This window comes from Squalius cephalus (genome assembly GCF_949319135.1).
Source record: "Squalius cephalus genome assembly, chromosome: 15".
NCBI lineage: Eukaryota > Metazoa > Chordata > Actinopteri > Cypriniformes > Leuciscidae > Squalius > Squalius cephalus.
In genome coordinates, this window is record NC_137136.1 from 8,725,709 (window position 1) to 8,741,724 (window position 16,016).

Genomic DNA, 16,016 nt, shown 5'->3' on the forward strand with positions numbered 1-16,016 from the left:
TTCTTCCCTTTCTTCATAGCTCATTTAGCCTGTGCTGTGCATTTGTACACAAAAAGTGTTCACTTCTGTCATTGAGTGTATGTGGAAATCTAGTGTGCTGATGAGTGCATGACAGGCGGCGGGTGGGGGGGCGCAGAGTGACGGTGTGTGTGTGTGTGTGTGTGTGATAGGAACAGTGAAGAGCTTTGGCATCAAAGCACAACACTTGAGACCACATCAGCATTAATTAAGAGGCAAATGGAGATTGAAATAGAGGGAAGAGGAGACAAAAAGCCCACGGAACAACTAGTTTAGAGGAGCTGTAATCCACTAAGAGCAAAGGATCCAGACAATAAACCTGCATTATTTGAATCCACACATTAAAACCTCACACTAAATACTTTTTGGGGCCACTGTATTTATTGAAAAATAATGTTTACCTCTAATCTATCATGTCTATATGAATCCATTGGAAGATTTGTTTCAGTAGTGTTTCATTTGTAACTGATTGTTCTCATTGTTTTTTCTTCCAGATGTGAACGACAATGTTCCCTTCTTCATGTCATCCACGTATGAGGCAACGGTTCCAGAGGGTGCAGAGATTGGCACATCAGTGGCTCAGGTCTCAGCCTCTGACTTGGACTCTGGTCTTCATGGCATGGTGAGAATCTTCTGAGTATGATCCTTCTTGGTTCTTTCTAAAACTCTAGAACTACCAGATCACATGACTTAATATTTGTCTAATACTGTATGTGATTCTTAAATTATTTGATGCATAGTTCTCTTTTAATCTTGTTTGACACTCTTTCCTACCTAGATTAACTACATCATTCTGAAGGATCAAAGTGGCGACTCGCAGTTCTTCAGCATTAATTCCTACACGGGCATCATCCACACCCGGGCCACCTTTGACCGTGAGCAGAAAGGCTCCTACTTGATCGAGGTCCAGTCTCAGGACAGCTCCGAGTCGGCCCGACCCGGTCAGCAGGGCCAACCCAACACAGGTGTGATCCATCAACCATGTCTTCTTAACCCCTCGGTCACTCTGTTTCCCCCTTCACCAGCCTCCAGAATGAACTCCATTCATTAAGACTTCAATGAGTCACGCCTAATGAAGAACTAATGCCAACCCAGGGATTTGTGTGTAATTTAGGCCACGTATAATATAATTAGACCTCAGTTTTAATATTAAACAGTGATTAGGATGTTTAATACAATTTATAGAATAAATCACTACTACAAGTTTTTACAAATAATATTTTTTATTAACACTTTCTATAGAGTCTGTGTTCTTGCAAATATTATAATAAATACAAATAAAAAATGTATTTAAGAAATAGCAAGAATGCATTAAACTGATCAAAAGGGACAGTAAAGGCTTTTACATTGTCACATAAAAAGATATATAATCAAATAAATGCTGTTCTTTTGAAATCTCTACTCTTCAAAGAATCCTGAAAAAAATTGCTTCCTGTTTCCACAACAACATTAAAGTCCAACTGAAATCAAAATTGACCCTATTTACTTTGTTAGCGCATATTACTAGTCTTGTGGTGAAAAATGAATCCGTGCAAGTTAATACACAGAAAAAAATTGTTTGCCGTCGTAATCTTTAATCAAAGTCTGAAAAGTTACTTCCGGTCTGAAATGGCGTTCCTTCTCTGATGATGTAGGTTTGACAGCTTGGGTTGGGAAACGCTTAACCACTCCCCTCAAACCGTTAGTCTGTAATGAGCAGAGATGGAGAGGAGGAGCGTTAGAGTAAAACCCTGCCCTCTGTTCAATATTCCTTTTCACTGGGAAATACATCACAACACTGGAGAAAAGTCGTTTGCAACTTCCGGTTCACGGGGACTTTAAGCGGCACAAAAAATTTCAACATTGATAATAATAAGAAATAGCACATTACAATGATTTCTGAAGGATCACGTGACACCGAAGACTGGAGTAAGGATGCTGAAAATTCAGCTTTGCCATCACAGGAATAAATTACATTTTAAAACAGCTATTTTAAATTATACAAACATTTTACAATATTACTGTTTAGTAGTTTTGATCAAATAAATGCAGCCTTGGTGAACATAAAAAAATCATACTAACCCCAACTTTTGAACGGTCATGTAAATGTGTGTAAATGTGTAAATTTATAAATATTAGGGCTGTCAACCGATTAATCGCGATTAATCGCATCCAAAATAAAAGTTTGTGTTTACATAATATATGTGTGTGTATGGAGTATAATTATTTTCTATATATAAATACACACACATGCATATATATTTAAGAAAAATGTGTTATTTATATATAAAATATTTATATATAATATAAATTATATATAATATAAATATATATACACAGTATATACATGCAAATATTTCTTAAATATATACATGGATGTGTGTGTATTTATATATAGAAAATAATTATACACCGTACACACACATATATTATGTAAAAACAAACTTTTATTTTGGATGCGATTAATCGCGATTAATCGTTTGACAGCCCTAAGAAATATATACACATATTCACATTCACTTGAATTTTAATAATTAAATTTCATTATACAATTTATGCCAATGACTTTTTTTTTGTTTTTTGTTGTCCTATCTTGTTTGATTTATAAATTAATTATTAATTAAATAAAGAAGAGCTTTTGTCTTGAGATATTTGATGTATTGATGTGATCTGAAAGTAATACACACCTCTTTTACCCTGTAGACACAGCCTACGTGAGGGTTTTTGTCACAGATGTAAATGACAATGCTCCAGCTTTCTCTCAGCCTGTATATGAGATCAGCGTGGAGGAAGACAAGGAAGTGGGTTTCGTGGTCATTACCGTTACAGCTAACGATGAAGATGAAGGTAATTTTTTTGTTGTATGTAGGCATGTCAAATATCTTATTCAGGTGGTCCTGTCACTTGTCTTTAGTTTGTGGTTTTTGTTGTTTTAGTTTTGTTTGTTTGTGCATTGACTTCTTTCTGACAGCCCACTGATATTTTTGACAGAGATGGAAGAGGAGGGGTTGCAAAAAGAAATTGAGCGAAATAAATCTAGGTGGAAAATTCGTTCTTTTTGTGCTGAGCTTGTTAGCAAATCTCTGTGGTGAATGTGGGAGTAACAATTTCAGCAGCCCATTTGATGTTTGTCTCTTTGATTTGTTTTTCTTTGTTGTCTACAAGAAAAAGAAATAAATAAGTAGCAGGCCTTCTTTAATGATAGAAGTAAACTCTCGAGTGAAAGATTTTGCGTAGAAATTTACATGAGCTGTGTGACATCTGAGGGCCCTGGCAAATAACCATTGAGATTTTAAATGGAACGAAATAGGCAGCTCTGCCTAATATATAAAATATACTAAAATGAAAAAAGGAGTGTGTAATGGTACATTTTTGACAGAATTCCCAAGAGGCTTTACTAGGTGGCTTAACCAGAGATTAAATGTGGGATAAAACAAGTGTATTAAACAAGCTGCACAGATTCATTCATTGATTATCTGTTAGTCAAACTACAAGAAAAAACTCACCTTCAAGTCATTTGTATAACTTTCTTTTTTTATTGTGTGTAACACAGAAGATGATAGTGCCATAATACTGGTCCACTTTATTCCATAACTTTTAAAGTTGACTTGTTTGTGTAAGGAAAAGTTTTTAAAAAATTAGTTATTTGCTTAATTTAAATTGATTCACTGTTTGATACAGGTTCACAACACTGTTATTTTAGTGTCATTGAGATTCTATTATAGTTTTTAATTAGTTTTTATTTTTGTATTTTCCATTTTACCTTTAGTTGAATTTGTAGTACTTTTTTGATGTGTATTTTTAGTCATTTGTTTTTTTTTAGCTCTATAGTTTTTATTTATTTATTAATAAAATAAATAAAAAAAATTATTAGTTTTAATTATTTTAATCAAGTTAAACTAAATGAAAATGAAAAAATTTTCCTTGGCAAATAGCTGAAAAAAAAGATTTTATTTCAGTTAACTTTTTTCTTCAAGCAACAATTTTTTAAATAGTTTTAGTTTTAGTTAACTATAATAACCCTGGTTCACAACAATATGAAGATGAGTAAATACTGACAGAATTTCCAATTTTTTGACAAACTATCTCTTTAAGATAATACAGAGAGGCAGAGACAGGAACACCATGCACTTTTGTTGTCCTAACCGCTCCGCACAGCAGCATCCTTTAGTACTGTATGCTGAACCCCTCAAGGGCAAGCTGAAACTGCAGGGAGTTCATGTTTATTTCAGTAGCACACACACTTTGCAATGATGTAACTATCACCATTAAACCATTTTACAGAAAATGGTCTGTGTTTTTTTTTTGTTCCTGTAATGTAAGATGCCAAAATTAGCATGTGTACGAGCATTGCTGACAGCGTACTTTACCTTAATGCTATGCATTGTTTGACCTCTGAAATGAAACTTGGCTGTTTAATAAATGTTTTATTTATGTCTTTAGAGAGCTGCATATCCTTCAGACAATCTCAGCACTGCCTGAAAACATCACCTTAGCAGCTGAAACCACATAAATGCATGAGCAGCTATGAATTAGTCTAGCAAACTCTCAGTGGTCGGTCAAATTTGCATATTCCGGTTTACTGAGCGACTTCTACTATTGATTTAGTTACTCCTGTTGGAACATTCGGTCCATCGCTTGTTTCCTCCGACAGCCATAGAGTTGCTCCTGTTAATCTGAGTGCGACAGGCTTGGACAAATCACCTATCTGTCCACCGTAGCGCGGCAGCCTGCCTGTCTGCCCAACCCCCTCATTTCTCATCCTCTGCCTGTAGAATATTCCAGGCTGTCACCTCCACACATCTCGGTGGCACGATTCTTCCACCTGATCTCGCTCTGATTTCCATCAGGGCATGGTGACTTCGGCTCATCTGTCAAATAAACAAACAGGCGGGAGCGCAATGTCTCTCACGGCGACACGGCTTCACCCGTTACATATGCATGACAAATTACGTGTGGCGTGGAGCCGTGTCAACAAGCAGGCTGGAGTGAAGGAGACGGGCAACGGGATGGAGACGTGCAGGTGTCTGATAGCTCATTAATGATCAGACTCCTACGCTGCTGTGGAGGTGAGAAGGGTGACATGACCTGCCATGGCTGGATGGACAGTCCTGAGCAGAGCGTAAGCTAATATCTCACTACTGTCATGAAGGGAAATGCAAATCGGACCTTGATGTCCCTCTGTCCCCTTCCTGCTTTGGAAGGCACAATGAATGAGATCGCCATTAAAATGCAATATTTCTTATTACGCTGGGGATGAAAATGGGGAATAGGAATAATTAGGAGCTGATTTGCAGGAGAGGAGGAATTTTATGGTCCTGTTAAGTGTTTCCTAAAGCTGATTAGCAGTGCCCTCTTTGAGCTGTTCATTAAACTCCAGACTGATTTCAATGATGGAATATGTAAAACACGCACAACTTTCTTCAACAGCTGAATGAGCACAAGGTCTCCTAGACTTTCAGCTGTCTTTCATCGCCAGTGACCATCCTATAGATCACAGTAGTTAGGTTTAACCTGGTTGGCCTGTGGTGGTGCTGTGGGGGGGGGGCCACCATATGGCCCGCCTGGTCATTAAGGAAGCTTGCTTTTGGCAAAATCACTTGAGCTCCCCTCAGCAAGCGTCACAGCACATCACACTTCACATCCTTGATGGCCGTAGCCAGGATGAGCATGACATGTTCTAATGAAATCCTTGCACATCACGCCCAGATGGTGTTTGTCTCATAGAATCTGATCCGGACTGGTAAATAGAGCTGGCGCGAAACTAGAGCTTTTTCCCCCCGCAGTGTACCATGGGTGGATAAAGCCAGTTGGGGTCAAGCTGCGGAACAACAGAAAGTAGGAAAGATAAACTATGGTGATAGTTTTAAATAAGATACATTTTCAAACACATATAAAAGGAAGGGTATCGTTTTTGTATTATTTATAATAATAAGTATTATTATTTGGTTTTCATAGAGCACATGACAACTATTATTCAGTCTTAAATCTAGACTGTGGTGATTGTATAAATCAATTAATTTGAGATACATTTTTAACCACTGATCTACATCGTTAAGTCCAGATTGTTTTAAATCATCTTTACATTGATAACAGGAAATGAATGCAGCAAAGATTGTTTTGGCTGTACAGCAACTCTAGAAGAAAGTCATTGTCCAGTTTAAGTAAGTTCAGCGTTGACTCATTTGCCGTTGTAAAAAGAAAAGAAAAAGAAGTTCATTTAGGGGCCGTTTAAAGAAGTGTGTCATTTTTGTGCACTTGGTGAGTTTCTAAAAAAATATATTATTATTATTATTATTATCTAATGAGATATTGAGTAAAGATGATTGTCTGTATGTTATGTAAAAAATATGTACAAAACAGTTTGTCTGTGACATTTTGTATGTGTATGCATGTTGATTTCAGTATTTAAGCACAATCAAATCATGCCTGTGTGCATTAGAGCTTTCTTGTTCTTTATGTAATCCTCATCAAATGAGCACAGATTAATGCTGACATTCTCTTTTTATCCAGCTCAGCCAAGCTTAACACTTCCTAGAATGCTAACGCTTCCCAAACACCCCCAAACAGGTGCCAATGCCAAACTGCGGTACCAGATTACCTCCGGGAACACCATGGGCACGTTCGATGTGGAGCCCGAGGTTGGCACAATCTTCATTGCCCAGCGGCTAGACTATGAGCAGGTGCAGCGCTACGAGTTACGGCTGGTTGCGTCGGACGGAAAATGGGAAAACCAGACTATGGTTGTCATTAATGTCATCAACCAGAATGATGAGGCACCTCTTTTCACTCAGACTGAGTTCCACGGCAGTGTCATGGAGGAACTTACAGAGCTTCCTGTCCTTGTACTAGAGGTGAGGGGTTAAAACACTCAAAGACGCATGTAGTAGCAAGAAAATGGCAATGTTGTAGAGAGGAAAATCAGCCTTTTGCAGAGATATGAAATAATTGTGTGAATGTCTCGCTACAAATTGGTTTCAGTTTCGTTACGGGTTTCTTTGAAATGATATGTAATGGGTATTAATGTCCTCATGTAGTTTAAATCTTTGGAAGAAAAAATTGGCCTATTTGAAATGAATATTTTGACACACCCTGCCAAGGTAGTCATTCTCTGCTAGCGTGTCTCAATATTGATGTCTACTGTGCTGTCAGTGTAAAAAATAGACTTCAAAGACTTTGCATATACATACCGGAAAAGAGGCGGAGAGAACGATCAGCATTCCTTTGCTTTGACTATTAACTTTTAATTGCCTCGTATGTTCTGTGACTAGTGTGTTGAATTCTTAAATGCATGCCTGCTTTTTTCCCATCTGCTCTTCTCGCAGGTCTCAGCCACAGATCCAGATCAAGAGGCAGACCAGCGTGCAGTCCGCTATTCTCTACACGGGCAGGGAGCTGGTAGCGAATTCACCATAGATGAGATGAATGGTAGGATCTTCGTGCAACGCCGTTTAGATCGTGAGGTTCGCTCGGCCTGGCAATTCCTTGTACTTGCCACTGATGAGAATGGGTCAGGTCTTACCGGGTTTGCTGATGTTCTAGTCGACGTGCAGGATATCAATGACAATGCACCTGTTTTCCTATGTGCAACGGACAACTGCTTTTTGGGGCACGTGCCTGAGAATTCCCCAGCAGACACTTCCATCATGGAGATGCGGGCCACTGACCTAGATGATCCAAAAGCTGGCAAGAACGCTATCCTTACCTATAGAATTGTGCAGAATGTGCGCAATGAAATCAATCTCAACCTCTTCTCCATCAACCCAACCACGGGCACCATCTATACTGTTCTGCGCTCTTTGGACAGGGAAGTGATGGATCGATATCTCGTTGTGGTGGAAGCTCGTGATGGAGGAGGACTTTCAGGAACAGGAACAGCCACCATCATAGTTTCCGACGTCAATGACCATCCTCCAGTGTTCACTCAGAGGGTCTACATGGCCTCTATGCCAGAAAACTTGGACATCAACAGCGAGGTAGTGGTAGTGGCTGCCACCGATGGGGATGAAGGTGAAAATTCAGTCATGACGTTCAGCATCATTGGTGGAGATGAAGACCGTAAATTCTTCATCGAGACAGACAAGGTAAACCGCCGTGGCATTGTGAGACTGAAGAAGAAGATTGACTTTGAGAAGCCACATGAGCGCACATTCAACCTGACGGTCAAAGTGGAGGATGCTGACTTCTTTAGCCTGGCTTACTGCATCATTCAGGTGGAAGACTCCAATGACCACGCACCAGTCTTCTTCCCACAGTTCTATGAGGCAGGATCCATGTTTGAAGACGTCCCAGTGGGCACCATCGTGGCACAGGTGACGGCCGTGGATCTGGACTCTGGTCAAAATGGGAGGTTTACATACAGCATCGCCCCAGAATCCGACCCCTTTCAACAATTCCTTGTGGATAAGAGCGGTTGGGTTGTAGTTGCTGACTCTCTAGACAGGGAAAAGGTGTCCCAACATAGGCTTATAATCCTGGCCACAGACATGGGCAGCCCTGCTCTGACCGGCTCTGCCATTGTGTTAGTGACCGTACAGGATGTCAATGACAACGGACCAGAGTTTGAGGCTCCATATCGGCCCATTGTGTGGGAGAACACTGTTGCTCCACAAGTTGTTCACATGAATGACACATCTGTTCTGTTGCATGCTATTGACAGAGACACGTCATCCAACGGAGGGCCTTTTTCCATCCGTCTTTTGATGTTGACCTCTGATGTTACTAATTTCAACTTGACTGATCTGCGGAATGGCAGTGCCATGATAACCGCTCTCCGCAGCTTTGACCGGGAACAGCAAAAGCGGTATCTTCTCCCCATCCTGATGATTGACAGTGGCTCTCCACCAATGAGCTCCACCAGTACACTTACCGTCATAATCGGAGATAAAAATGACCATCCCCATGCACCTGGACACAGCGAGTTCATAGTGTACAACTTACAGGGTATGTTCCAAAGATTAAGTACTACAATGCTAATACTACCATGCTAAATATGTCCAAAAATACTATGGTAGTGTCATGGTACTTTTGTGATGATGATATTTACTTGGTACTTCAAAAAATACCATGGTACTGCATTGTAAATGTGTTGTATTGCCATGCTACATGCCCAAAATACCATGGTAGAACCATGGTCAAGTCCAAAATACTTTTTTGTAAGTTTTGTAAGTGTTACAATGTTAAATTAGCATGATATTTACATGGTACTCCAGGGTACTTCAAAATATTCCATGGTAAAAGTATTGCTTGATATATTTTTAGCATTTGTCTCTTTTCTCTGATGGAAATGCATTGGCCTTCTAATAAGAATTTGTAATGTAACTCAAACATGGCATGATGCTAACAATTTACTTAAATCCCAGGTTTAAGAGGCACATACACACAAGCCATTTTAAAGGATGTTGATTTCATGACTAACAGGATTACAGCATTTCGTTTTGCCTTTTGGAGAAATGGCAATGTTGCATGCTAATAGCATTGCATCCCCCCCACTGTGCTGTTTAAGTGGGTCCATATGTGCCAATGAGATGCTCTGCTTTTTGCTTATCTCTTTAAAGATATGTCTTCTCCACCCACCCACACACGCGCACATCGCCCCAGGTATCGCACAGCCTAGATGGAGGTAGCTTGTCTCTAACCTCATTATGTATTTTCCCCAGGTACACTCCCCACGACAGTACTTGGACAGGTTCAATCCCCTGACCTTGATGATTGGAGCGAGAAGGTTTACAAGTTCGAAGGCAAACCCCCCAGGTGCTTTGATCTTCTATTGAAGTTTGATTCAAACTCTACTGTGTCAAGTGACACTTACAGGAGAAGAAAAAAAGAACAAAAGTGAGGGAAGATAAAGGATGATAGCGTGCAGAGCACGGCATATTAGCTTACTGACATCTCGCCTATTCACTCCGAAGTGATACACAGATTCTCTCCTAGTAACTGATAAGAAAGATTACGTTGGCTAGAGGTTCTCTCTAATTAGCTGCATCTATATGATGGTCTTTGTCCAAACCAGACTCTGTGGCTCATGCCAGCAATGGCACCTTCAAGCAAAGCGATTATGCTAACACTCCAGCAACCAATGCCAACTCAATCAGTTTAGTCTTGAGTTCAATCACAGTCTATTTCAAGTTCCATCCAGAGCTGTGCCTGACGGTGTGTTGTGGCGGATCTGCTCTCATTAATTTGGATAATTAACACATTAATACATTAGCAGTTTGATGCTTGCTAGTGTGACACATCTCTTGGCACTGAGAGCGTAGCTTCAATCCAAGCAGTTTTTCATGTGCTTACTTGACAGTTAAGTACCTAATTTGGCACCGGAGCTGAAGGTTACCATCGAGGTGGAACTCTATTCCTGTTATATGAACATGATTGAATTTAATTTGAGCAGTGACTACTGTGAGTTTAGCGACCTTGCTTCACAATGTCTGAAGTTACAAGACCAAGCAGAGCTTCACTGCAAACAGCATATTAAGAGCCATAAACCAGTGTTGTTTAATAGATATGTCACTTTCATTTTGTGTCCTTTTCCTCCTAGTGCACACTACAAGACAAGCTCATCACTCACACAAGCCTGTAGATGCAAATGCAACAATAAATGTAAAATTTGTTTGAAATCTGGTTCCATGAGATAGCAGTGAGCAGCAGACAATGAAATTGCAAGTCTGCAATCATCAAAATATATATTTCCCATATATTTCAGCAAAACAGTACAAAAAAGCACCACAAACCCTTCCTCAATGTTTCCCTGAAACAAATTGCTCTGTGCGTTAAGTTTTTGTAAGAAAATGCTAATGATGGTTTATGCTTAAAAAACAGGGAAAAATGCACAGGACGACACTTCAGAATGCAGAGCAGGGATAACACAACTGTGACCTAGACAGAGAAAAAGCGTATCCATACTAAGAGAGAGAGAGAAAGAGAGATTGGTGCTGCCCAGCTGTTCCTGGAATCTCTTATCCAGAGCAGCAGAAGTGTCCCTGTCATGGTCATCACATCTGGAGACGGAGACAGGAGTTGACATAAGTGCTTTCACTGATATACACACTGCCATTAATAAAACAGCTTGAGTCACTTTACAACATTTGGTGCTGCTCTCTCATGTGTGATGATCCAGGAATGAACCTTGGAATAAATATCCAGTTACTGTACAGTTACTTTCATTCTGGTTTGTCAAGGCTTAGGGGATAGTTCATCCAAAAATGGAAATTCTGACAGCATTTTCTCACCCTCATGTTGTTCCAAACCCAAATGCTGCTCTTTTCCTTAAGATAAAGTGAAGGAGGACGAAAGCTTTCAAGCTCCAAAATGACAAAAATGCACCAAATCCTTAAAGTATCATAACAGTGGTCAATATGTCCTGTGCACTATATTTCAACTCCTATAAAGTTATAAAGATAGCTTTGTGTTAATAAAAGACCAGAAATTTTCCTAAACATCTTAATTTTACGACATGAGTAAATGATACGTTTTCTTTTTAATATTTATTATCATAAATATTTAAAGGTAGTAAATCAAAATGATCAACACACTAGTTGAATCTTGAGCCATGCATTCATTCTTGTCCTTTTCCCCACACAGGCAGTTCAGCCTGAACCAGAACAGCGGTCAGCTGAGCATCCGGGAGGGCACAGCAGCTGGATTCTACAGTCTGCAGGTGAGGGTGGCAGATAAGAGCTGGCCCGACGTCACCTCATCGGCCGAGGTCACGGTGATGGAGCTGGAGGAGGCGGCGCTGAGGAATGCTGGGTCCATCAGACTGGCTAGTGAGTGACACTTCCTTTCAAGGAAACTGAAATCTTAATATAGACCAGCTCACTTTTGTTTTGATTTATTAATCAATTAATTATTAAAACATATGCATGCATAAGTGTTATGCTTGACAAGAAAAATGACATTTTCCTTGATTGCTTGAAATAAAACTATGTAAACATACTGTAAGTTCTACAATAACTTCTCAAGTGTAAAATAAACTAAGCAGAAAAAAAGTGCGTGTTCTTCAATTGTTACATCAATATACATCTATAAAATGCATTTGAATCCCTGTATCCCGTTAGAAAAAGTGTTGTTGTTTTTTTAAAGATTTTGTAAACCTGTCACAATGTGAAGCAGGCTGATATTGATGAATGAGAATAATGCAATCTGCAGCCCGTGAGTAAGTGCTCTTACTCATTTAAAATGCAAAGAGGCCCTTTGCATTGAAATCTTAAAGGGACAGGGTAAAAAAAGGTCCTACAAAATAGGGTGAGAGAAATTGTGGAAAACGTTCGTGCAAAATGTAATCATGAAATAAGCAAAGCAACTCAATTTTTGCTCCAGGACACATTTTAATTTGGAAAAAAACTAAATATTAAACCCACGTTAATAAATGTATTTGGGTTTTACATTGTTGGTAAGTTCTTTGTATGTGTGTGTTTATGCACAGACCTGACTGCAAATGAGTTTTTCCGAGCATCAACCAATGAGGAGAGCCGATACATGCGTTTCCGCCGCCTCTTGTCCGAGCTCTTCCAGACTGATATGGAGAATGTTGATGTCTTCAGCCTGGCTAGTGGCAGCCAGCCAGCTCAGCATCACCTCAGCGTGTGGTTTGCCGCCCATGGCTCCCCATACTACAAGCCGGAGAAGCTCCACGGCTACGTGTCCATGCACAAAGCTAAGGTGACAAAGACGAGCACACAAAAACTCACACTTTCACACCAATCCACGTCTCCTGTGTTTTTCACATAGGCACAGACATGGAGTCTATGAAGCCGTTCACATTAACACACGTGTAACACCTGCACTCAGAGACGCACTTTGCAATGGGGCAATGAATATTTCATTTCCATGTAAGGTATGAGATGGTGGGCTGTCGCTTTGGGACTGGGAGGCGAGCAAGGATGCTGGGAGGGAGGGATGGAGGGATAGAAAGAACATGTTGCTCTCTGTGCAGCATCCACCAGTCTATAAATCAGGTGTAGAGTGGCCGCTCTTCACACCCCAGCATGGTGCTAATGCTCTCACCGAGATGATGTTGATGCACTACACAGGAAGCTGCACTGACATTTTTAAAGCCGCTGCTGAGGGATGTGATGGACTGCCCTTGAGACCGACCCCTGTCATTCCAGAACAAACACACTCATGCTAACAAACGCGCACAACCACAAAAGAAAAAAAATAATTGTGGTAAATCACTTGTCTTGTATTATTCCTGTTGTAAATCTCTTCATCAAAGATGAACATTTATTATTATATATTTTTTTATTAGTAGAATGACTAAGCTCTTTTTTTTTCCAAACAACTAAAATGAATAAAGAGAAACAAAAGATAAAAGTTAGGTATTGGGTAACAAATGTTTCAAATTGTTGTGTACTTTTTTGTGGTACTTTGTGTGTACTTTGTGGTGACCCATAAAAGCTCATCAAAAATAATTGTACAAACTTATAAAATATAGTTAAAAGTAATAAATTGTGGAATTATTGAATTCAAGTAAGATTTGTACTTCTCTTTCAGTTGGAGTCCGCCCTGGGTGTGTCCATTCTACAGGTGGGGGTGGACGAGTGCACCTATGCAGCCTGCGGTCAGACAGGTGGCTGCTCTAGCAGGGTGACATTCAGTGACACCCCTAAAACACTGAACAATGGGAACGTCTCTTTGGTGTCTGTCTCAGCCAAAGCGAGCGCTCAGTGTGGCTGCATCGCTCGAGAAGCCGTTCACCTGCACTGCTCCTCGTACTCACAAAACCCTTGCCTGAACGGAGGCACCTGTGTGGATAGTGAACTAGGCTACAGGTAAAACAGTCTAGCATTCTACCACTCAAGTCTTGTTAATAACTACTCCCATGGCAGTTACACATTTGGTCTACTGCTCTGTTGCAGGTGTAAATGTCCCCCTATGTTTGATGGGCCAGAATGTCAGCAAACCAAACACAGTTTTCTCGGCAATGGCTATGCTTGGTTCCCTCCCATAAGGCCTTGCTTCCAGAGCCACATCTCTCTAGAGTTCATTACAGAGGCAGCCAATGGCCTGCTGTTCTACAATGGCCCAATAGGAACACCTCAGCCCAGAGAAAAAGAGGACTTTATTGCTCTGGGTATGTAAGGCAAATTGTCACGTTTCACTGTTTATTGTACAGGTGTTAGTTTAGAATATAAAGTGTTATTTAAGTATTATTTATGTACTATTGTAGTTTTTAGTATTATTTTGAATTATCTTTTATAAGAATTTTAAGAGTTTTTTTTTTTCTGGATAGCTTTAATTTATTTTTATTTCAGTTTTTAAGTAATTTTGGTACTTATATCATTTAGTTGTCAGAGCAACATTTCTCCAACATTTTTTTCATCTAATATTTATATTTTATTTTATTTCAGCTTTATTTCAATTCCTAGACTAAAATAATTTATTTTAACAATTTATTCATTAACAATAACATACACATCATTTTCCGAACGACTGAAAAAATTACTCGAAATCTGTTCAGACTAAAACCACATATGTAAACATGAGATCTCATGTTTTTTGTTTTTTTAAACTGAACAAAGCATTCAAAAATAATCTCAATAATGGGAAAACAGCCTTCATAGTACCAATATGATTTAAGATTCTCTTGTTACCACTGCTTGAGATTAATTTCGTCTACCAATTAATTGTGTGACTAAAATCGATTAATGGCAACAAGCACAATCTGAAGTGAGCCATTGATGATAGATGTTTGTAAATGTGTGTGGTCAGCAGTGGTGAGAGTGGGGTTTGGGTCAGCATTGATCTTGACACCAGGTCACCAGTAAAGGTCACATATTCAGATTCTGTGCCACCTGTCCAATACTGTATTATGCAACTGGTCGTATGATTTCAGGAAACGACCCTCCTGTGGCCTTGCATAAGCTTACATCATCAGTTTGGTACATGTTTTTATTGAACTGGGGCCAAAACCCTCCACTGCAGTGACAGCAATTTCAAACTAACCACAAATTGATTACGAATAAGCATTTTTTACTGCTGGGGGTCAAAACTAATCTGAGGGGGCATAAAACCGCATTAGATTTTCATGTCACATGCATTTGCTGTGACATGTGCTGTGCGTTATATGCTTCCCTGTGATGAGTTTGAAAACTTGTTAAAGGTAAAGTTTGTAATTTTTACAGAACTAGTGGCACCAAATAGCCTGGGGTCAAAACTATGGGATCATTCTGCCCATTTTATGGGCCAAAAATCATGCTTATAAAAGTAACAAGCTGCATTTTTGAGGGGTCATTCATGTTCGTTGCTCAAATTAGACGAGTTACCCAAGTTTTCTGGCCCAGAACTGCCCTTTTGTGGTGTAAATGTGTGGTTCCAGATTTCCCTGTCAGTGGAAATGCTTCTTCAGTGATCTACCGTAATTATACACTACTGAGCAAAAGTTTGGGGTCAGTAAAGATTTTTTTTTTGTCTTTTATTTAGCAACGATGCCTTAAATTTATCAAAAATGAGAGTAAAGATTTCTACATTGTTCCAAAAAAAAAAATCTATTTTTTTATATAAATGTGAACTTTTATTTTCAACAATGAATTCTGAAATAAATGTGTCAACGGTTTCCACAAAAATATTAGGTATTTTACAACATTAGAATGATTTCTTAAGGATCACAGGAGACCGAAGCAATGGCTGCTGAAAATGTAAGCTTTGCCGTCACAGAGATAAATGACTTTTTAAAATATATCAAAATAGAAAATAGTTATTTCAAATTGTAATAATATTTCACAATATTGCTGTTTTTACTGCCTTTTGATTAAATAAATTCAGCCTTGGTGAGCACAAGAGATTTGGAGAGAATAAAAATTATTACATCCCTGTAATGCTCATGTCAATATTCCGTGTGTCTTCTAATGAAATTCCATTATTCTGTTACATTCAATAGAGCTGAAAAATGGAGTTCCTCTGCTGAGTGTGAATCACGGCTCTGGGACTCTGACACTCCAGCTGCCCGCGAGAGCAACTGTCATGGACCGCCGCTGGCATCACCTTGACATCATCAGCGATGGCAAGGTATAAGCATA

General features: G+C 39.4%; 1 protein-coding gene across 1 annotated transcript in view; it reads left to right on the forward strand.

Annotated features, from left to right (window-relative positions):
* The window catches only part of LOC307172009 (neural-cadherin), a 114,929-nt gene that overhangs the window by 89,321 nt on the left and 9,592 nt on the right, over window positions 1-16,016 (forward strand). The window contains exons 14-24 of the mRNA XM_079893996.1: window positions 513-640; window positions 797-983; window positions 2,701-2,844; window positions 6,568-6,851; window positions 7,323-8,940; window positions 9,657-9,750; window positions 11,578-11,762; window positions 12,422-12,657; window positions 13,492-13,769; window positions 13,857-14,071; window positions 15,878-16,005. Of these exons, the coding sequence (XP_079750122.1) occupies window positions 513-640; window positions 797-983; window positions 2,701-2,844; window positions 6,568-6,851; window positions 7,323-8,940; window positions 9,657-9,750; window positions 11,578-11,762; window positions 12,422-12,657; window positions 13,492-13,769; window positions 13,857-14,071; window positions 15,878-16,005 (3,497 nt within the window). The remainder of the gene's footprint in view (window positions 1-512; window positions 641-796; window positions 984-2,700; window positions 2,845-6,567; window positions 6,852-7,322; window positions 8,941-9,656; window positions 9,751-11,577; window positions 11,763-12,421; window positions 12,658-13,491; window positions 13,770-13,856; window positions 14,072-15,877; window positions 16,006-16,016) is intronic.